The sequence below is a fragment of the Gymnoscopelus microlampas genome, assembly GCF_963454915.1.
Source record: "Gymnoscopelus microlampas genome assembly, chromosome: 16".
Taxonomy (NCBI): domain Eukaryota; kingdom Metazoa; phylum Chordata; class Actinopteri; order Myctophiformes; family Myctophidae; genus Gymnoscopelus; species Gymnoscopelus microlampas.
Window position 1 is genome coordinate 37,971,463 of NC_139953.1, and position 22,500 is coordinate 37,993,962.

Consider the following 22,500-nt stretch of genomic DNA (forward strand, 5'->3'; position numbering starts at 1 on the left):
CACACACACACACACACACACACACACACACACACACACACACACACACACACACACACACACACACACACACACACACATACAGCTCTTTTTTATTTTAATGAGCGATCATCTATAATTCATGTTGGGACAGGTCTGCTCCGTCACCCTGTCTGTCTGCGTGAGAGGAATAACAAGAGGTGTGTGTGTGTGTGTGTGTGTGTGTGTGTGTGTGTGTGTGTGTGTGTGTGTGTGTGTGTGTGTGTGTGTGTGTGTGTGTGTGTGTGTGTGTGTGTGTGTGTGTGTGTGTGTGTGTTGTAATAAGGTTGAGGTCATTCTCGTAGGTCCTCAGATCTACAAGTGTCTGTTTAAGGGTTCTGATACACGGGGTCAAAGGTCAAGGGTGAGTTAGAACCAGGGTTTAGGTAAAGGTTGACCTCTGATCCTATAGGCTCGCTCAGTAAAACAACACAAAGCTGTTGATGTGGGTCAGGTTTACCCACATTTACCCAGTGGTGGAAAAAGTACTCAAATGTGTTACTTAAGTAAAGGTATCAATACTGCAAAATAGAAATACTCTGTTACAAGTAAGAGTCCGGAATTATAAATTCACTTGAGTGAAAGTACAAAATTATTGGCACGGCAGCTCATAAGGGACATTCAGTGCATGTTTGAGTGTCAGGACACTGCATAATGAGGATTAGTGAAAAATAACAAACTTTGGAGCTGCTAAAATAGGCGATTTTCGTTTATCCACATTTCTCCATTAAGCCAGTGGAAGGGGTCTCCACAATGGACAACAGGGGCTTCTATGAAAAAAGTCAACTGCCCCTGGTATGTTGGTGAGTGATTAGCGACACATCAAAGCAAATACCTAAAATGACTGGAACTCTCCTTTAAGTACATTTTGAATTCCAGACTTTTACTTGGAACAGAGTCCTTCTACATTGCAGTATCAATACTTTTACTTAAGCATTTGAGTACTTTTTCCACCCCTGCTGGTCCCATGATATCTCAAAATGTCAGATTGCCATGGGAACCCCACTGATTGTGGTGATCACATGACCTTTCCGCTTCCATAGCAATCTTAAGATCTAATGGGCGGCCTGCTGTGAAAGCTTAGCTGCACAAATTCACACTCCCTGGAGAACAACTACCTTGGGTGACTCCATGACCTATCCTGTAGCGCCACCATCAGGTCGAAAATATAAACTTTCCAGGATGAACCTCACTGATTTGGTCTTTTCCAGTTGTGTGTAGCCTATATAAGGACAGACTTCTAAGAGCCGCCAGCGGAGCTCAGAGACTCTTATAGCCTCATTTCTGGATGTTTCTCTCTTCTTGCTTTAGCAGGGCTCTTCAACAGGGGGTGCGGGACCCCTAGGGGGTCCTCAGTGTTACTACAGGGGGTCCGCCAAATCTTTGTGTGATATGATTTTTTTTTTTACCGTAACCACTTGAACCCTAGTATCCCTTTTTTGAGGAGAACTTTAGCCAAAAATAGCAGATCTACAAGTAGATTGGCTATTTTTGGCAATGAGTTATAGGTGTAGAGGGAAAAAAGAGCAGCAAAAGTTTAGCTGAAACACAATTTTATACAATATAGAGGGGGTCCCTGCTTCAATCTCTCTCTCAGCTAGGGGCTCCTTGGCCTGAAAAGGTTGAAGACCCCTGCTTTAGTACATCTCTCTCTCTCTCTGTGGAGTTAACAGTGTTGTTATGGTGACAGACAGTGTGACCATGACGATGTGTAAACAGGCTGACCAACCCTGCCCACTCCTTCTCTGGATCTGAACAATCCATCTGCAGCACTGACCCTTCCTCTCTCTCTCTCTCTCTCTCTCTCTCTCTCTCTCTCTCTCTCTCTCTCTCTCTCTCTCTAGGTGCACCACTCTCCACTATGACTCAGATCTTCCTCCCACCGCCATCATCATCACCTTCTACAACGAGGCTCGGTCCACTCTGCTGCGCACCGTCCGCAGGTAACACACACACACACACACACACACACACACACACACACACACACACACACACACACACACACACACACACACGCACACGCACACGCACACACACGCACACGCACACACTGGACACAGTAATGGATACGGCGAACTAACACATTAGTGATGTCATCTCCATGGTTTCCTGCAGCCTGTGGCTTCATAACATTTGCATATCGTTGCTGTTGGTGCAGAAACCTCTTATCTCCATATTCTAACTTTATGTGGGGGTATTTTCCCTCCCCGTAAACCAACGCCCTACTTGATCACACTACAGCATCAAACAAAAGCATCAAAAGTATAGCAGATCCTTTGAGCTTGTAGATCTGCTTACTTTTGCTATTTTTGAATTTGAATCCTGAAAAGTAACAGTTTTTGGACACATGAGGTTTCCACCCCGACAGAGACGATATGGCTTTCCTTAGACTGTGTTCTGACCACAGACATACTGTAGACAAGAACCAGGAGCAAGGTCAGTCCTCTAGACCAGTGGTTTTCAACCTTTTTCGTGTCAAGGACCCCCAAATTGACACGTATTAGCCCACGGACCCCCCATTTGAAAAGATATGCCAGGGACTCGACCATTTTGATTTCTTGGGGGTCCCAATCTACACTGTATCATCATCATTAGTGTTCATTTAACTCTGAGAGTGTACAAAATGGTTCCATTTGAACACTCTCAGAGTTACAGCCACATAAGGGTCAATTTGGTTCCTAACTATTAATTTGGCTGGGGACCCCCTGGAACCCCCTCAAGGACCACTGGTGGTCCCCGGACCACTGCTCTAGACCTCACACTGACTTTTATTTTCATTGACTTGACACCATCATGTCAGGTCAAATCAATAGCTGTGCAAATGCATATTTTGTCGTAGTATTACAGACATAGTAGTATAATATAGCAAAAGTAGTGGCAAAAATACCAGAGCTACACAATCCCACAACGCGGCGCCTTTACGACACGATGTGAGTTTGTAGACCGGCTATTTTCGGCAAAGAGATTTGGTTTAAAGCGAAAAGAGAAGCCTATTAGCATAGACTAACTAGAGGGTCCATATTTTCTGTTCTCGCATATTGAATGAGCCCCGTTTATTGTTAACAGCCGATTGAAACGCAGCCAATCTCAAGCGCACTGCACTGCTGCTTAACGCAACGGAGGGTTTTTTTAGCAGGTGAAAGGCAAACAAAAGCCACCGGGAAGATGCAAGTTTGAACGTCGACTGTGTGCAGTGGCGTGCACAGACATTTTGAGGGGCAGGTGCTCAAGTAAATTATACTTTTTTTTTGTTTACTTGGTCTGCTCTTTTTTCCCTCTACACCTATACCTCTTTGCCAAAAATAGCCGATCTACAAGCCCACAACGCCTCGCAGCGCGAGGCGTTGTGGGCTTGTAGATCGGCTATTTTTGGCTAAAGTTCTCCTCAGAAAAGGGATGCTAGGTTTCGAGTGGTTATGATAAAAAGAAAAATCATATCACATAAAGATTTAGCGGACCCCCTGTAGTAACTCTGAGGACCCCCTAGGGGTCCCGGACCCCCTGTTGAAGACCCCTGGTGTAAACAAAAAAAACTGGGGGAAAAAAACGTTTTTTTTCTTTTTTTCAAAAGGGCACTTCTGGTCAAGAGGGCAAAGGGAAGGTGCTCTAGCACCACCTAGAGTCTATCTGTGCACGTCCCTGAGCTGTGTGGAGCATGTTTATGGACATTATCTGCGGGGACGGGCGGTATAAAGTCGGCAAAAATGTTCTCTGTATGTCTGCAACACAGAGCAGAACACACACAACAACGCAGCTCATCTGTGATTACTCTAATTGGGGCGGGGGGGGGGGGGGGGGGCAGCCGAGCAGGAGGTGACTGACACACATGGCTAATCTGAATACCACGGTGATTTTAGCAATAAATGAGTCCAGTACGGGTCAAGAGACACGGGTCGGACCGGGTCTAATACACTTGAATTATCCTCGGTTTGTTTCGGACCCGGTCCAGTTTGCCCCGGTCGCGTTTTGGCCCGGGTCCACTTATCCACTACGGGGTCTGTTTCGAGAGATTTGAGAGATTACGGTTCAAGTGGTTAAAAGAAACGCTCACTGGTCTAGGATCTGTATAGAGACATGTTATGATATCAATGTGGTAACACAGTACACACATCTTCTTTGCAAAACCTGGAGAGAGGGCGTCCTATAATTGAAAATGTATTAACCCAGACCTGGAACTGTGTCATTTTTAGATTTGAGCTAAAAAGCATTATTTTGCACTTTGGGCTATTCAAAAATAGCAGATATACAAGCTCATAGCGCGGCACCAAGTGCCGCGCTACGAGCTTGTAGATCTGCTATTTTTTTTAAATCGTGAAAATCTGTGCAAATCTTTGAATATATATATTTTTTTAAAGCAAACCGTTTTAACTCAAATCTTTGCTTCTGGGGGTCCCTGGAACAAAATATTTTGATGGGGGTCCGCGGCCAAATACATATAATTTTGGGGGTCCTTGGCATGAAAAAGAATGAGCACCACTGATATAGAAACATAGGTTTTTCAGAATACTCTTGAGATTTAGGAGACATGTAGAATCGGCTTCAGGTCTCAATGTATTAAAGAAACATATCACAGTGGAAGGAGTACAGTACCACTCCAAGTTCTCACCACTTGGTTTCTACGTTCAGACGGCCAATCCCCCCCGAGAACCTGGTTTACTGAACAGCACTGACCTGGTTGTGATGCAGTCTCTTTTATCAAATAGCATGACTTGACCCAGTTAAACATACATTCAGATAATTACACACACACACACACACACACACACACACATGCTGACCACGCATGCACACATTATACACACACACACACACACACACACACACACACACACACACACACACACACACACACACACACACACACACACACGGACAGAGAGAGAAAGAGAGAGAAAGACCGGGGGGATACCTGTCTGTGTGTTGACTGGAATTCGGCTCATTATATTACAGCAGAGACCAGCCATGTATCTTTACAGAGTACGCGGTGTGTGTGTGTGTGTGTGTGTGTGTGTGTGTGTGTGTGTGTGTGTGTGTGTGTGTGTGTGTGTGTGTGTGTGTGTGTGTGTGTGTGTGTGTGTGTGTGCGCGCGCGCCTGTGTGTCTTCAGCTCTTCTCAAAGTGCTGCAGTCTTCAACCAATTAAAAGACAATCTGTGTCTCAGTGCTCCTTGTTCCCTCTGGCTGTGTGCACGTGTGTGTGTGTGTGTGTGTGTGTGTGTGTGTGTGTGTGTGTGTGTGTGTGTGTGTGACCGTGCGTGTACGTCTACCAGGTAATGACTAAAACCAGACTTGTTGAGGTGCAATGTATTATTGGTGCATTGTAATACCTGATATGAAATACAGAACTAATGTGATTTCAAACCAGGACATATGGTTCCTTTATTATAGATACCAACCACCCACAATGTATGTCAACACAAAAAAGTCTCATTCCAAAAAAGAGACACTCCAAGCTCTCAGAATCATTGATAGTATCAGATAAAAATATATATATATATGAATCCAGAACTCTTTGAATGCGAATACTGTTGGTTTAGCTCTGAAGGTGAGAAAAATGGCCCTTTTGTGAGTGGAGAGTACCAATCTCAATGGCTGGATGATGAGACAATGGGGAAGGGAGACTGGAGTTGTGGTTCCATTTAGATTGTCCCTACAGTACATAACCCAGGGACATGAATAATGGGGGGGAGGACAATGTTGAATTTCACTGTGTTTGTGGCAAAACAGGCATCTTGGCTTCTAAAAATAAGAGTCATGTTGCTGTAATGGACATCGACCATATAAAGTGGTAGGAGCATAGAGAAATGCCAAAACAGACAGAAATGGGTGCTGTACAGCAATAGTCCCAAACCTTTTTGGCCCCAAGGACCCCTTCCAATATATTCAATACCATATTCATTACCAACCACCCACAATGTATGTCAAATTGTGGCTTAAATGTTGAAGTAACAAAGAAACATTGATCCATTACTAACCAACAATGTATATAACTTTGTACTTTATAGTTGCATAATGGAGATATTTGATATTGGTATGAGTAATGTGACTGCTCGTTGAGACAGGGGCTATGAGTTGGTGTCACATTAGCTCTGTGTAGAATTACTGGTCTACCTTAACTCATTCACTGCCAGACTTGTTTCAAGCTTGTGGTCCCTCTGCCAGGATTTTGCGATTATCTTACCTTTTCAAGTAGTCACCGAATATGTATCTCCACTATGATTGATCCCCTGATGGTTGCTAATCACTGAGGGTTGTCAGGTGTGGTTTCACAAATGTCAACGAGGTCATTTTGACCTTGTTGACATTTAGTTGTTTGATGTTTGAAAATAGCAACAGAGCCAATAGATATCAGCATTATTGTTATCATTATTATTATAGTCCATACCCGGGGATGTGCGCACTCAAAATATTGGGCAGACTTTCAGTTATGTGTGCAGCATGGAGGCAGGTCACACCCCCAGCGAATGCTTCGCGGGGGTCCCCGGACCCGACGCTCTGCTCTGTAGCACGGGGATGTGCTCTCCCACAACCATGAGAAGTTGATGTTTAAGCTGTTTGAGCTAATCCACATGAAAACGCTAATAAAAAGCTTTGGGGCCGCACAAAACCAAACACTTTCATGAGGAGGAGAAGCTATCAAAGGCTTATTTCTGAAGTATTATGCGACTGATTCCTCCGTTCGAGCAATGAAGTCCAGTGGTCTGTTGAATCCAGGTGTCGTCGTTATTTTGTGCATATGCTAATGGTCAATGCCCATGAGCAAATTCAGATCTCCAGCCACTGAGGAGAACCGGGCAGAACAGAGATTTTGAGGACAGGTTTTGGGGACAGACGTTTCCTTATTTATGTAGCGATTAACCGAACTGCATCATGATAAATAAGCAGTGTCCATTATAAGGTACAAGGTTTCTGCATGTATTTTGCTGGCTGTCACTACGCCTGTCACTAGCACTAATGCTTACATTTAAAATACTGTAGTCTGCAATATAAAAGTCGACAAAGATTAGGGTAAGAATGATGAAGACCATGGTGAATACCTGGCATGTTGATACAGTGGTACTGGTGGCACGTTTGGGCACCTGGCAATTTAATAGGTAGACTAATTAAATGTATGTTTGTGGTTTTGTTATCGTTACTAGTAATAGTATTCTCACAGGTTTTTTTCTCTTCTCCATTTTATTTGTGTCATTTGTGTTCGTGTGGCAGTGGATCCCATGCTGCTTCTACGACTGTCAGGAATATGGAACTTTGATGCCTGAGAGAAACAGAGAATAAGAGATAAACTGCATTAGAGAAGAAGTTTGGGGTGGCGGGGGTGGGGGGGGGGGTTAAAAGAAAGGAGACAGATGCAGAAGGGAGAAAGAGAACAGGTGGAGTTACACCAGATACAGGGAAAGAGAGAGTATAATCTTGTCTTCCCTCAGGCTGCGGAAGACAAGTTCTGCTCTGCTTCAGGCTCCGACAACAAACACACATGCACGCACACACGCAGCACGCACGCACACACACACACTGTCCCCCACAGCAACAGCAATGACAGTTTACTGATAAATTACGCTCATTCTCTCTCTCTTTCTCTCTCTCTCTCTCTCTCTTGCTGCACCTCTTTGCCTCGTCCCCATTTCATCTTAATCACAATCTTTGATTCACTCCTTCTCTTTCTCACTCTTGCTCACCCTCCTTTTTTTGCTGTTCAGCATTCTGTCTACAGGTCAGAATGCGTTTTCTCAAGTAAACAGAGTTGCTCAAGTACAAAAAGAAAAAGTTAATCCTCCTCCAACTTGTCGTTCTTTTCATGTGTCTTTTCATGTGTCTGTAATTAAAATTGCCAGAAATAAAACATCATTTTGCCACGGCCACTGGCAGCGATTCTCAAGTGGTTTCACTAACCTTTGAAAAGTCATAGAATATTTATCTCGTGTATGATCCAAATCATAAATATGTGTGTGTTGTCTAATCGTCATGGCATCAAACAAATCAGTCAGCTCCATATATGGACACAAAAGGGGGCATGCCCATATATGGGCATATATACAGATGACATCAGGGATCTCCATATATGGGCATAAAAGGGACAAGATAGGCTATTTTTGGCAACGAGGTATGGTGTAGAGGGGAAAAAGATCACAAAAAAAAAATCACACCCAGTGTGAAGTGGGTGGTGTGTGGTCATCACAACATGACTCACTTAAAAAAAAGGATAACTTTTTTTTAAGTCCATACTGCTATTCATAGGGCTGCACATGTGTCATGTGTTTCGCTAGCCAATCACAGTCCTGAATTTGCAAAGTCAGCCAATCACATTACAGCTAGTGGTGATGACACTAGCTGTAATGTGATTGGCTGACTTTGCAAAAGTATAGATTTGCATTGACTGTGGAAGGGTTAGGGGTGTAGACTGCGTTGTAGACTATTGGCCAATCACGGTGCAGGATTGGTCAGTGTCCAAAACCCACTTATAGGGGGCGGTTACACCGCCCCAAAAAGAATCTCTCAGCTAAGGGCTAGAACGTTTGTCTACAGTGTAGACCACAACCGCAACTGATCGAACTTTAATTTTTCCGTTTCACAGATAGATTTTTAAGTTGTTTTCTTAAGGACTTTGGGGAGACGAGGACCAACTAATACGTTTTATTTTTTACTTTTTTACAAAGCAGTTTGAATGTTTTTCCGTCTTGCGATCAAAGAGACTGTTGTCATGGTGGAGCCATGGGCCTCCGTCGATATTTAATCAAGCTCTCATCCAACTATTGATCTCATCTCCTCCGTCAGCCACTAGCCCTCTGCAGGGGGAGAGATAACAAAACGGAGATAGAGAGACCGAGAGAGATGGAGTAAAGCAGTGGTTCTCAAACTTTTTCATGTCAAGGACCCCCTAAATGATGTGTATTTGGCCGCGGACCCCCGTCTCAAAATATTTTGTTCCAGAGGCCCCCAGAAGCAAAGATTTGAGATACAAATGTTCGCTTTAAAAAAATATATTATTCAAAGCTTGCATGAATTTTCAAGATTTTACAAAAATAGCAGATCTACAAGCTCATAGCGCGGCACTCGGTGCCGCGCTATGAGCTTGTAGATCTGCTATTTTTGAATAGCCAAAGTATAAAATATGGATAAAGGGGGTAAATGATTGTGACCCCTTGGGGTCCCCGGACCCCACTTTGAGAACCAATGGAGTAAAGAGAGAGGGAGGGAGAGATGGAGAAGTCAAAGGAAAGTGGGGATGGAGGGATGAGAAGCAATAAGATCGAGATAGCGACCGATTTTGAGGACATAGTTGGTCTCGATGGGTTTAGCCGTGTGATCCCGATCCTGTGTGTGTGTGTGTGCGCGCATGTGTGCTCGGATGCATCTCTGAGAACCAATGCTCCAGTGGAAAGGTGAAACGATGAAGAAAATGAGTGAAGAAGAGAGATAGAGTGGAGGGAAATAGCGGGGGAATAACAGGGGGGGGTGATAGAGAACAGTAAATACTTGTAGCCTGTATACGCATTGGTTCTCAAAGTGGGGTCCTTGGGGGGGAATACCGGGGGTCCCCAGCAAAAGTAGTTAATATAGCGTCACAATCATTTTAACCACTTTAACTGTTATGTTCAAAAATAGCAGATCTACAAGCTCAAAGCTATGAGCTTGTAGATCTGGTATTTTTGAAAAATCTTGAAAATGTGTGCAAATCTTTGAATATAAATACTTTTTTTCAAACATTTTTAACTCAAATCTTTGCTTCTGGGGGTCCCTGGAACAATATTTTGAGATGGGGGTCCACAATTCTTCTAAGGTCAGAAATTAAAAAAGGTACACTACACTACACTTTGGTGTCATCAGGGCTGAGCTAACCACCGTTGTAGCATTGCAACACATTGCACTTATAGATATTATAGTGTTAACTATTTTTTGCAGAATGTTCGCCCTATTATGACACGCCCAGAAAGGGGACGCTATAGGGTTCACGTGAATTAACTGATGTTTTTATAACTTGCTCAGCAGACAGCTGCTATCAGGAGCGTAGAAACAGCTTTGTCTAGATCAGCACCAACTCAGCATCTTCTGTTTCACTGAGCCTGTAGACCTGCTGTACCCAGATCAGTTCTCCTCCAGCTGATCAGTCACAACGTATTGACAGGCTGTAGAATTTGCACACTTCAGTGACCGACCTCCTCTTTGCTGAAATGCAGCCCCACACAGCCAAAGAGAAGTGACTGAGCAAGCAGTAAAACAACACAAAGCAAGCACGCATCAGTGGTGGAAGAAGTACTCGGATACATTTTTACTGTAAAAATAACAATGACACCGTGTAGAAACACCCTGTTACAAGTAAAAGTCCTATATTCAAAACTTTACCTGAGTAAAAGTACAAAAGTATTGGCATCAAAATATACTTAAAGAGGTGGTGCCATGGTTTTGCACTTTTTCTGTTTTTCATATGTCTATGAGGTTGATAGAACTTCATTAAGCCTAAAAGACTATTTTGAGTTTCTTCCTGGAGGCTGAAACCTTGAGGGTCAAACGTGCCAATAGAAATACAGCACTTTAATGACACAGTAAAAGTATACCCTCCGCCTCATTATCATAAGACAACAGGTGTGGGCATGAGGAGGAGGGACTAGGACAGGTGGGTGGTGCTAAGGTGGTGGAGGAGGTACTGAGGCGAGAACCAGGTATACTTAATGAACTGGAGGCATGTCCACATAAAAACATAATTTTAACACTTTCTGTACACTTTTTTGAAAAAAATCTTCCTCCTAGTATAACCATAATACCTGATGATCATGATTTAGGGGGGGGGGGGGGGGGGGGGGGGAATCACTGAAAATCACGGCACCCCGTCTTTAAAGTACCAAAGTAAAAGTACTCAAATCTTTCAAACTTTCAAACTTTTTTTTAAAATAGCCGACTTGTAGATCGTCTATTTTCGAATAGCCAAACTATGAAAAAGGGCATACATACTGTACTAGACTTTTTATGGACCAAATCAGACCAAAACAAATATTTACAGAGCATTGTTATAGTGTATGAGTTAATTTTCAGACTTCATTGTTCTAAAGGGGAAATGTGCCTTGCTTGGTAGAATTCCCCCTTAAAAAGTAGTGTATGTGACACAACAATTTCAGTAGATCAGCAAGAATGAAGGTGTATTTACTGAGTATACAGACATAATATCACATCAGGGATCAGCAGTGACCACGCTACATTTATTGAGCACACACACTTAATCCATTAAGACCGGGAACACATCTGTGTCATTTTTTTATTTCTTTATAAATATGTATCAGCTATACAAGCTCATAGCGCGGCACCAAGTGCCAAAATGATATGTATTTGGCCGCGGACCCCCATCTCAAAATGTGTTCTTCCAGGGACCCCCCAGAAGCACAGATCGGAGTTAAACATGTTTGCTTTAAAACATATATTCAAAGATTTGCCAAAATCTCACTCGTGCCGCACTATGAACTTGTATATCTGCTATTTTTGCATAGCCAAAGAAATCTTAAAATGATACAAATGCGTTCCCGGACTGAATGGGTTAATATCCTAGATTAGCAGTGATTAGACTAGAATTTACAGACCATAGAGATTCAACATGCTAGATCAGCAATGATGAGACGGAGCGTTTACTTAGCGAAGATATATTAGCATCCTAGATCAGCAGTCTCGTCTGTCTGGACATATTGAGCGGCTGAATCAGGTTTTTCCTTTTTCGAGAAAAGGCTACACTGCTGTGAAGAGAGAGAGAGAGAGAGAGAGAGAGAGAGAGAGAGAGAGAGAAATTGCAAGTTAAGATTTGGAATAACGGCCAGCTCTACATTCACTCAGAGAGATAGATTGAGAGGGGAGTGGGGGTATGAACAGGACATATAGAGCGAGAAAGCTTCATAAAAGAAAAAGAAAAACTAAGCGAGTGCCTTGAAACTTCTCGAGACTAGAAGTTAAATTGAATCGACTCCCAACGGAGTCGTTTTTGAAAAGCACACCGGGTTTTAATCAAACATTAAGGAATGTTCCCATTATCCCATACATTTCAGTTACACTACTGGACATGACAGTAACGATGCAGAACTTATTAGCTGACCCAAGTAAATGATGTTCTTTTTATTATTTATTATTCATTATTTATTCAGATCCCCGTTAGCCATGCTGAATGTCAATTTAGCATTTTGACTGAGCCATCTCGACTGGTTTCTGTGTTGTTTCCATTGTGTCAGATCAGTATGTTGCCAAAAAGAATATTCTTTACTGTGGCACAGGACCAATATTTTGACTCCAATGTGTCTTTTGATGTGATACGAGGTATCAATGACGGATGGCGTGAACTCAGTCCCTGCTTGACAATAGGGTGACAATTTCAGAGTGTGAAACTCTGCATGTTTCAGGAATACTGAATGATGCGCGCATCTGTGTCATTTTACATTTTAGCAGTAACCATTATTTTTATACTTTGGCTATTCAAAAATATCAGATCTGCTTGTAGATCAGCTATTTTTTTGAAAAATCTTGAACATTTGTGCACATCTTTGAATACATACAGTATATTTGTTTGATACAACATTTCATACTCAAATCATTGCTTCTGGGGGTCCCTGGAGCAACATATTTTGATGGGGTATCGGCGGCCAAAAACATATAATTTTGGGGGGTCTTTGACAAGAAAAAGTTTGAGCACCACTGATATAGCAACAATAGTTGAAAGGGATTGGATTTAAAAGGTAACGGTAAAGATAGAAGTCTTTCCATTCCTCAAATGGATACGTATCATTGTATAAATGACTTGCTCTGCAGTGGAGACACAGGTCTCTGCTGTCAGAGTGCAGCAGGAGGTAATGTCCATGATAATATTTTACCTCTGCTGAATATAGCTTCTCTCTCAGCATGCCTGAGGGGACAGAGGTTAAGCCTTTCTGCTACTGGTCTCTAAACCAAGGAATGGGAACTTGGTGTGTGTGTGTGTGTGTGTGTGTGTGTGTGTGTGTGTGTGTGTGTGTGTGTGTGTGTGTGTGTGTGTGTGTGTGTGTGTGTGTGTGTGCGTGTGCGTGTGCGTGTGTGTGTGCGTGTGCGTGTGTATGTGCTTGAGAGAGAGAGAGAGAGAGAGAGAGAGAGAGAGAGAGAGAGAGAAATGGAGATTGCATTTGAGGCAGAGAGTGAGAGAGTGGTTAGTGTGTGTGAGATAGATGGATAGATGGATAGATGGATAGATTGATAGATGGATAGATGCTGAGATCGATCTCGTGCCTTCTACTCTCTCTCCGTCTTTCAGTCCCCTGCCTCTCTCTCTCTCTCCCTCCCTCCCTCCATCTCATCTCTCCATCTCTCCTGTTAACCCCTCTGTTCAACCGGGTCATGAAGGGTTATTTGTCTCCCTTACTCACCTGTCATGTATGTCTCTCTCTCTCTTGCTCGCTCGCTCGCTCTCTCTCTCTCTTGCTCTCTTTGTCATCTCTCTCTCTATCTCGCTCTCTCGCTCTCTTTGTCATCGCGCTCTCTCTCTCTCTCTCTCTCTCTCTCTCTCTCTCTCTCTCTCTCTCTCTCTCTCTCTCTCTCTCTCTCTCTCTCTCCTGGAAAGATTATGTCTGAGTGTTTTAAGCTTATGAGTAATGACTCGTGGATGATGTCAATATGACAATTCCTCTCACCGTCTCTGATTGTCTTTAATGCTTTGAAAAGTTCAAAGCCATCACTTTGATTTAGAAAGTGAAGAAGAAAGTAGACAAACGTGCAGAGATGGCCATGGACATAATAACTGACTTTTAAAGCAATTTTTGAAAATGGGTTACAAATTGCTCCATCTTACGCCTTCCCTCTCAGCTTTCCTACTTACTATCTTGATAAAATAAGATAAAGTTCAAAGGGATGAGGACTAACCACTCTTTAAAAACACAGCATTATGTTCTCCATCGTGTCCACTGGACTGGTATGCGTTAGTATTTTATTTATGATAATATTATTTACCACTCATTTTGTATGTCCTTGGCAAAAATATAATAGTTTGAGGAAAATGTCCATCACAAGCCCAGGGGTTGATGACCCTTGTCTGTGAACCCTCTGGTTTGTGTAATATTGTATATTATTTCTTATTAATATTGGGCACGGTAATCTATTTTTGCTGATTTGTTGTATTCTGTAGTAAGTTAATAAAGGAATTTTCTAAATTCAAATTCTCTCTCTCTTTCTCTCTGTCTCTCTCTCTGTCTCTCTGTCTCTATCTCTGTCTCTGTCTGTCTCTATCTGTCTCTCTCTCTCCCTCTAATATTCCCTCCCTCCTCTCTCTTGTCCCCTATACTTCTGTCTCTCCTCCCCAACCCCTCATCCTTCACACTTTCATGTGGCTTCACCCCATTCGTCTCTGCTTCACTCGTCCGTTACCACAGCTCCGTCCCATCCCATCAATTCCACTATCTGAAGGGGTCCGCGGTGCCCAAGGGTCCAGGCATGCTTCACAGCCCCCTCACCACCTCCATCTTTCCATCCGTCTACTGTATCTCTCCCTCCTCACTCACTCACTCACTCACTCCTTGCTTTCCAATTTCATTCAGCAGTGCTTTATTGACAACAGCACTTAACCCATTCAATCTTGGAAAGCATCTGTGTCATTTTAAGATCTTTGGCTATTCAAAAATAGCAGATCTACAAGCTCATAGCGCGGCACGCGTGCCGCGCTATGAGCTTGCATATCTGCAATTTTTGTTTAACTCTTGAAAATGTATGCAAATCTTTGAGATGGGGTCTGCGGCCAAATACATATCTAAAAAATGTTTCTAAATCCTATATGTTGCTATACAGTATCAGTGGTGCTCCAACTTTTATGCTCAAAAATGTTTTGCTTTAAAACATAATATATATATATTCAAAGATATGCACACATTTGCACACAACTAGACAGACAGACGGACAGACGGACAGACGGACAGACGGACAGACAGACAGACAGACAGACAGACAGACAGACAGACAGACAGACAGACAGACAGACAGCTTGAACTTTCAATCAATCAATCAATCAATCTTTATTTGTATAGCACATTTCATACATCAAGAGCAGTTCCATGTGCTTCACAGAAGAGGTTTTAAAGATTAAAAAGACAAATAAAAGAATGCATTAAAAAATACGTAAATATACATCTAAAATAAATTAAAGTTAAGCATAATGCAAAAACATAAACAGTAAGTAAAAGTTGTTACAAAGGTGTCTTCTTAAGATTTCTTTTTGAAATGTCCACAGACTCAGAGACCTACAGATCCTTCTGCAGCCTGTTCCAAAGGCTATAGGACCATAAGAGCCAAAGGCAGCTTCTCCAGGCCTTGTTGTTCTAGCCTCTGGAAGAGGCAGGAGACCAGTGTCAGAGGGTCTAGGGTCATGCCGGAGCACATACCCTGAAAGCATTGCAGACAAATGGGTGCATTTCCATTTAACGATTTAAAAACCAATAAGTAAGTATGCCTTACTGAGCCATGAGGCAGGAGCCTATCTCCTGTTTCTATAGCATGAGGCGGCTTGATGTTCAAAATGTACTTGAGTAAAAGCACAAACGTATTGGCATCAAAATGCACTTAAAGTACCAAAAGTAATAGTACTCATTATGCTGAATGTCCCATTTCACAAGTTCAATATGTATTTAAAAAAAACTTGAAAATAGCAGATCTACAAGCTCACAACGCGTCGCATCGTGGCGAGATGTAGTGGAGAAAAATACTCCAGTAAAGTGAAATATACCTCACATTTGTACTTAAGCACAGTACTCGAGTACATGTACTATTGTAGTTACTTTCCACCACTGCTCACCAAGAGGGCTGGCGGGGCTTGGAGAGGATGGCGTCCGATTGCAACAGGAGGAGGGAATGTTTTTGCAAACCTTTCTGCTTGTTATGCTGGTTGTCCATGTCCATTCTTCACAGCAAATCAGATGTGAAAGAGTCTACAGCCGGGGCGACCAGAAACAAACCGAACGGATCACCAGCACCAGCACTCATCACTTTAAAGTGCTTTTAGGGTGTTTTATTATCAGGCGTGGGCAGCGAGCGACAAACAGGCCGGAGCCTCGTATCATTCTTGGATTATACGCTGAGGAAGGCAACAAATCCTTGCATTATACGCTGAGAAAGGCTCCAGCCGAAACGCTTCCCATTTACCGCTTGCTGCCCGTGCCTGATAATAAAAGAACCTAAAAGGACTTTAATTGAGTGGCTGGTGATGTTTTTCGTTTTATGGGAACTCTTTCTGAACCGTGCACCCGGTGAGAGGCTGTTAAACTGTTTGAGACGAGTGCTTGTAAATCCGTTTGACTTGACCAAAAACAAAACCCAGCATTGTTCCCTATCATCCCACTCTATCTATCTATCTATCTATCTATCTATCTATCTATCTATCTATCTATCTATCTATCTATCTATCTATCTATCTATCTATCTATCTATCTATCACAAGTTCAATACGTATAAAAACACATTGAAAGTAGCAGATCTACAAGCTCACAACGCGAGCGACGCGTTGTGCAATCGAGACGCGCTGTGAGCTTGTAGATCGTCTATTTTCAAATAATAATTGTAGTGGAGTAAAAAGTGAAATATATGTCTGTCTGTCTGTCTTTATCAACCTGGTTTTCTCTCTATCTTCCTGTCTCCCTCTTTCTTTCCCTTCCTCTTTCCTTCCTGTATTGCTCCCTCTTTCTCTCCCTCCCTCGCTTCTTTAACTCCTCGCATTCAGCCATTCTTTCCCCTTGGTTTGCTTCCTTCCCTCTAACTTCCATCACTCCGTCCCTTTATCCCTCCATTCTTTCATTCCTTTATGCCTCCATTCATCCTTCTCTTCCCATGCGTTGGTGGAGATGCAGTTTTTTCATTCAGGAGGGATGAACTCACAGGCTTTTGAGATGAAAAATAATAGAACAAAACAAAACATATTTTTTCATTTTATGGGCAAACACACATGCACACGCACACACACACACACACACACACACACACACACACACACACACACACACACACACACACACACACACACACATTTTTCCAATAATTTTTCCATCTGTCTATTTTAATGAAATAGTTACAGAGAGGAGCCATCATACATTTTCATAACAACTCTACCTGACATTTTCAATATGCTGTTTCATATGAGCTGTAGCCCATTTATAATGTACTCATCACACTGTACGTGTGTGTGTGCGTGCGTGCGTGCGTGCGTGCGTGCGTGCGTGCGTGCGTGCGTGCGTGCGAGTGCGTGCGTGTGTAGGGGTGCATGAGCGTGAAAGAGTAGGTGTTTCTTGTTTGTGTGTGTGTGTGTGTGTGTGTGTGTGTGTGTGTGTGTGTGTGTGTGTGTGTGTGTGTGTGTGTGTGTGTGTGTGTGTGTGTGTGTGTGTGTGTGTGTGTGTGTGTGTGTGTGTGTGTGTGTGTGTGTGTGTGTGTGTGTGTGTGTGTGTGTGTGTGGGAGGGTGGAACAGTCATTTGTTTGTTTTCAGTTTGTTTTCATAATGACAATGCACAGTCCAGAAAAAGAGAAAATATGTTTTGTTCTATTATTTTTCATCTCAATAGCCTGTGAGTGTGTTTTTCGGCATAATATGCACAGTATGTATTTGTTGACAATATGTTATCTCCTCTCTCTCTCTCTCTCTCTCTCTCTCTCTCTCTCTCTCTCTCTCTCTCTCTCTCTCTCAGTGTGTTGAACAGGACTCCGGTCCATCTGATCCATGAGATCATTCTGGTGGACGACTTCAGTGATGATGGTGAGAAGCGCGCACACACACACACACACACACACACACACACACACACACACACACACACACACACACACACACACACACACACACACACACACACACACACACACACACACAGCGGCGTGTGCCCATTCCGGGTCAGGGATGATCCAGATATTCCGGGTCACAGACAGAGGGATGTGTGAATGCAGGCGTACAGGCTGCAGCAGCAGCTGTGTCTCCACAGCGTCAGCCGGGCCTGTTGCTTTACAATGGACACCAATGAAAAGATGCGTCCATTCCGCCTCACAGAGGACAGTAATGAGGTGTGTCATGGCCTCACTGGGCCGAAACAATGATCTCTGCCGCAGCTGTGGTCACAGCGGGTAAAGCAACACAATTGTTAGTGTTAATGGTGAACAGTTGACGGATTTAACCACTTAAAACCCTATATATATATATATACTAGTGGTTCTCAAACCGAGGGTCGGGACATGATTTTGAGGGGGTCCCGAGATTATTTGCAGACCTGAGGCGGATTTTACAAATGCCTTCTAAATCAGTAGTTCTCACACAGTCGCGTGCAAACCTGTGCGCACAATGAAGCACGTGGGCGACGCCGACGCTGTTTTTGGTGGGTTTCCAGCGTAAGACCCTTAAACCGCTGCTTACAGCCATCGCCGGCTTGCAGTGTAGCCAATGCCTCCAAATCTGTCTAAAGCTCAGCTCTGATAAAGATAGATACAAAGGGATATGCCTAAAATAATGCTACACATTGAACTGATGCTGCCAAACACAGCGTTTCCCAAAGACTGGTCCGGTGCCCACCAGGGGTCCAAAAATGGACGCTTACTATTCTTGAACCTTTGGGACCCCCAATCTACACTGCAAAAGGCTCAGTGTTTATCTTGGTTGTTTATTTCTCGCGCAGAATCTGGTAACACTGGAGCTGACCAATACAACCACAGTCTTAATACTGTTGGCCACTGAGCCGCTTCACTGGAGCCCCGCTAAGTTTAGTGTTGTATTTTATCCCACTGAATAAACCCTTTTGACAGGTTAAACTGCAGCTGAAAGTAATACTGTTCATTGTTTGTTGTGTTTCAAAAGACATATTACACTCGAGGGTGTGCTTCACCATCAATACTGGCACTAAAGTGATGTGGTCAGGAACGAGGTGCTCGCGCCGACTTCCATAAGGATCCGTCAAGTGCCATTAACCCATTAAGACCTGAGGCCGATTCTACAAATGTATTTTTTCTGAAACTGTTTTTTCCTAATGTTGCTATATCAGTGGTGCTCAAACTTTTTCATGTCAAGGACCCCCAAAATGAGATGTATTTGGCCATCGACCCCCATCTCAAAATGTTTTGTTCCAGGGACCCCCAGAAGCAAAGATTTGAGTAACAAATGTTCACTTTAGAAATATATATATTCAAAGATTTGCACTCATTTTCAAGATTTTTCAAAAATAGCAGATCTACTCGTAGCGCGGCACCGAGTGCCGCGCTACGAGCTTGTAGATCTGCTATTTTTTTAATAGCCAAAGTATAAAATAATGGTTTATGTGGTTAGACAGATGCGTTCCCGATCTTAATGGATTAATGACGGTAAAGCACACCCTCGAGTGTAATATTTGCAATTATACAACGGTTCCGACAAAATTAAACATAATCAAAATGTATTCATGTTGTGGTGCAATTCGCTCTTGAAAACAAAACAAACAAAAAAACATTTTGCTAATGTTATCTCCGTTTCCCTGGAAATGCATGAGAGGTCTGACTGAGTCGATTTCTAGTCTCTGTTGAGTCAGCCTGCTAACTTCAGTTAATGCTTTCAAGAGATCATGATTTTCCCAAATGGAATAAATACTACACATGAACACAAAACTGCCTTGTCAGCTCAATGTTGTCGTAACTAAATATCCGCTGAAAGATTATTTATTTTTCATGAGCAAATGTAGTTTAAATTTCTGCAAACTTCCCATGCATTTTATAAACGGATATTGTCACAATTGTTTTAAGATTTCCGACAATTCTTGACAACAAAACTGGCACAACTAAATTATTTATATGAAATATTGACTGAGACTCAAACCAAGAACATTTTCTGTATATCATTTTTATTAAAGCCTTGTTTTTGTTTTTATTTCAATTAACTAAAATGTTTGGGTTTTTTCAACTCTAGTTTTTGTTATTTTGTTAGTTTTATTCTCAATGAATGGGGTATTGTCCATCAAAATGACCTATTCTATCAAACCTACAGTATTTGTCCCATGTTCAGATGATTTGTTGTTCTTCTGTTTGTTTGTGTGTGTGTGTGTGTGTGTGTGTGGTAGAAAAGGACTGCCAGCTGCTCACCTCGCTGCCCAAAGTCACATGTCTCCGTAACAACCAGAGAGAAGGTACTGTAGAACACTGTGTGTGTGTGTGTGTGTGTGTGTGTGTGTGTGTGTGTGTGTGTGTGTGTGTGTGTGTGTGTGTGTGTGTGTGTGTGTGTGTGAGTGTGAGTGTGTGAGTGAGTGAGTGAGCGAACACTTAGCTGCTCACATGTAAGACTGAAACATCCAGCATGTATTGGCGTTTAGTCTTGCTTCTGACTGGGGAGATAACCATCATAGTTTGGTATACCTGGTGGCACCTGATGTGGCCATTCACAGCTATCCTCACTCTAATCTGCTCTTGCAGTCATCATACACACACACACACACACACACACACACACACACACACACACACACGTACACACGTACACACACACACACACACACACACACACACACACACACACACACACACACACACACACACACACACACACACACACACACTGGGTTCATGAGTTCAGATGGGTAATAGGTAATGGCTCGAGGCCTCGGGATTGATTATCTTTTTAATGTGACTACAAACAGCAGGCTGTTAAGAGCCTGTGATCTGATACACACTCATTAACTAACACACACACACACACACACACACACACACACACACACACACACACACACACACACACACACACACACACACAGCTGTGAGTGTGGTCTCAAGGGGAAGTTTAGTGTTATCGATGCAGAGCTTTTGGAACGTTCTCCCCTGCTCAAAGTCAGCCTGCCCTGCTGTGTGTGTGTGTGTGTGTGTGTGTGTGTGTGTGTGTGTGTGTGTGTGTGTGTGTGTGTGTGTGTGTGTGTGTGTGTGTGTGTGTGTGTGTGTGTGTGTGTGTGTGTGTGTGTGTGTGTGTGTGTGTGTGTGTGTGTGTGTGTGTGTGTGTGTGTGTGTGTGCGCGCGCCTATCCATCCGGAAAATAAAGCCTTATTGAGGATGAAATGGGATTTTTAATTGGCTGAACGGTGCTCTTACAATGTCACCGCCATGCATACACACGCACTACACACCTACACGCACACACCTACACTCACACACACACACACACACACACACACACACACACACACACACACACACACACACACACACACACACACACCCATGCATATGCACACAATCTCTCCTTCTCTCTCACTCACACACACACACACACACGCACGCACGCACGCACGCACGCACGCGCACACACAGACACGCACACACGCGTGCACACACACACACACACACACACACACACACACACACACACACACACACACACACACACACACACACACACACACACACACACCTCTCCCTGGAGTGTGACGGCTGCGTTAAAAGGCTGTGTCCATGTCTGACAAAGGCTCTAAGAGCTCTCCATTGATTTCTCCTTCACTGACCGAGAGAAAGAGTGAGGTTGGGGGTGGAGGGGGGGGAGGGGTGGGGGGGGGCTGAAAGGATAGGATGGATGGAGAGATGGAAAGATAGAAGAGAGAGGGAGGAGGGCAAGAGAAGGACAGAGAGGGTATATGATGGATAGATAGATGGATGGATGGATGGATGGCTGGCTTCCCTGTCTCATTGAGACCTGAAGCCGATTCTCCTAAATCCCAACAGTATTCTGAAAAACGTATGTTTCTATATCAGTGGTGCTCAATCTTTTTCATGTGAAGGACCCCCAAAATGTATATGTATTTGGCCGCGGACCCCCATCAAAATATTTTGTTGCAGGGACCCCCAGAAGCAAAGATTTGAGTTAAACATTTTCGCTTTAAAAATATAAATATTCAAAGATTTGCACACATTTTCACGATTTTTCAAAAATAGCAGATCTACAAGCTCGTAGCGCAGCACTCGGTGCCGCGCTACGAGCTTGTAGATCTGCTATTTTTGAATAGCCAAAGTGTAAAATAATGCTTTTTAGCTCAAATCTAAAAATGACACCAGGTTCCAGGTCTCAATGGGTTAATAAAAGAAATGCGTCTGGTGATAAACCCAGACTCATAGAGAGAGAGAGAGAGTTACGTCACCAGCATAGACCAGTGGTTCTCAATCTTTTACGTGCCGCGGACCCCCAAATTGATACGTAACGTATATCCTTGCGGACCCCCATCTGAAAATATTTTGTGCCAGGGACCCCCAGAAGAGAAGATTTGGGGTTAAAAAAAAAATCCAAATTATTATTCAACATTTTCGATATTTTTTCAAGTACTTTCAAAAATAGAAGATGTACGAGCTAGGATGGATAGAGGGATGGCTTCATGGATGGATGGATGGATGGATCAGTTTAAACTGCCGTGATATACAGTACTTGTTACACTGCAAATCCCCCTCTGTGCTGGTACGCTGGCTCAGTGGTGGTCTCATACATTAGAGGTGCCATCAAAGACATTAGACCCACGGCCCATTATTCCAAAGT

At 43.1% G+C, this 22,500-nt stretch overlaps 1 protein-coding gene across 1 annotated transcript in view; it reads left to right on the top strand.

The window, feature by feature from the left end:
- galnt14 (UDP-N-acetyl-alpha-D-galactosamine:polypeptide N-acetylgalactosaminyltransferase 14 (GalNAc-T14)) overlaps positions 1 to 22,500 on the top strand; it is a 166,739-nt gene that overhangs the window by 87,002 nt on the left and 57,237 nt on the right. Inside the window, exons 3-5 of the mRNA XM_084083203.1 lie at positions 1,863 to 1,961; positions 17,672 to 17,739; positions 20,054 to 20,119. Of these exons, the coding sequence (XP_083939329.1) occupies positions 1,863 to 1,961; positions 17,672 to 17,739; positions 20,054 to 20,119 (233 nt within the window). The remainder of the gene's footprint in view (positions 1 to 1,862; positions 1,962 to 17,671; positions 17,740 to 20,053; positions 20,120 to 22,500) is intronic.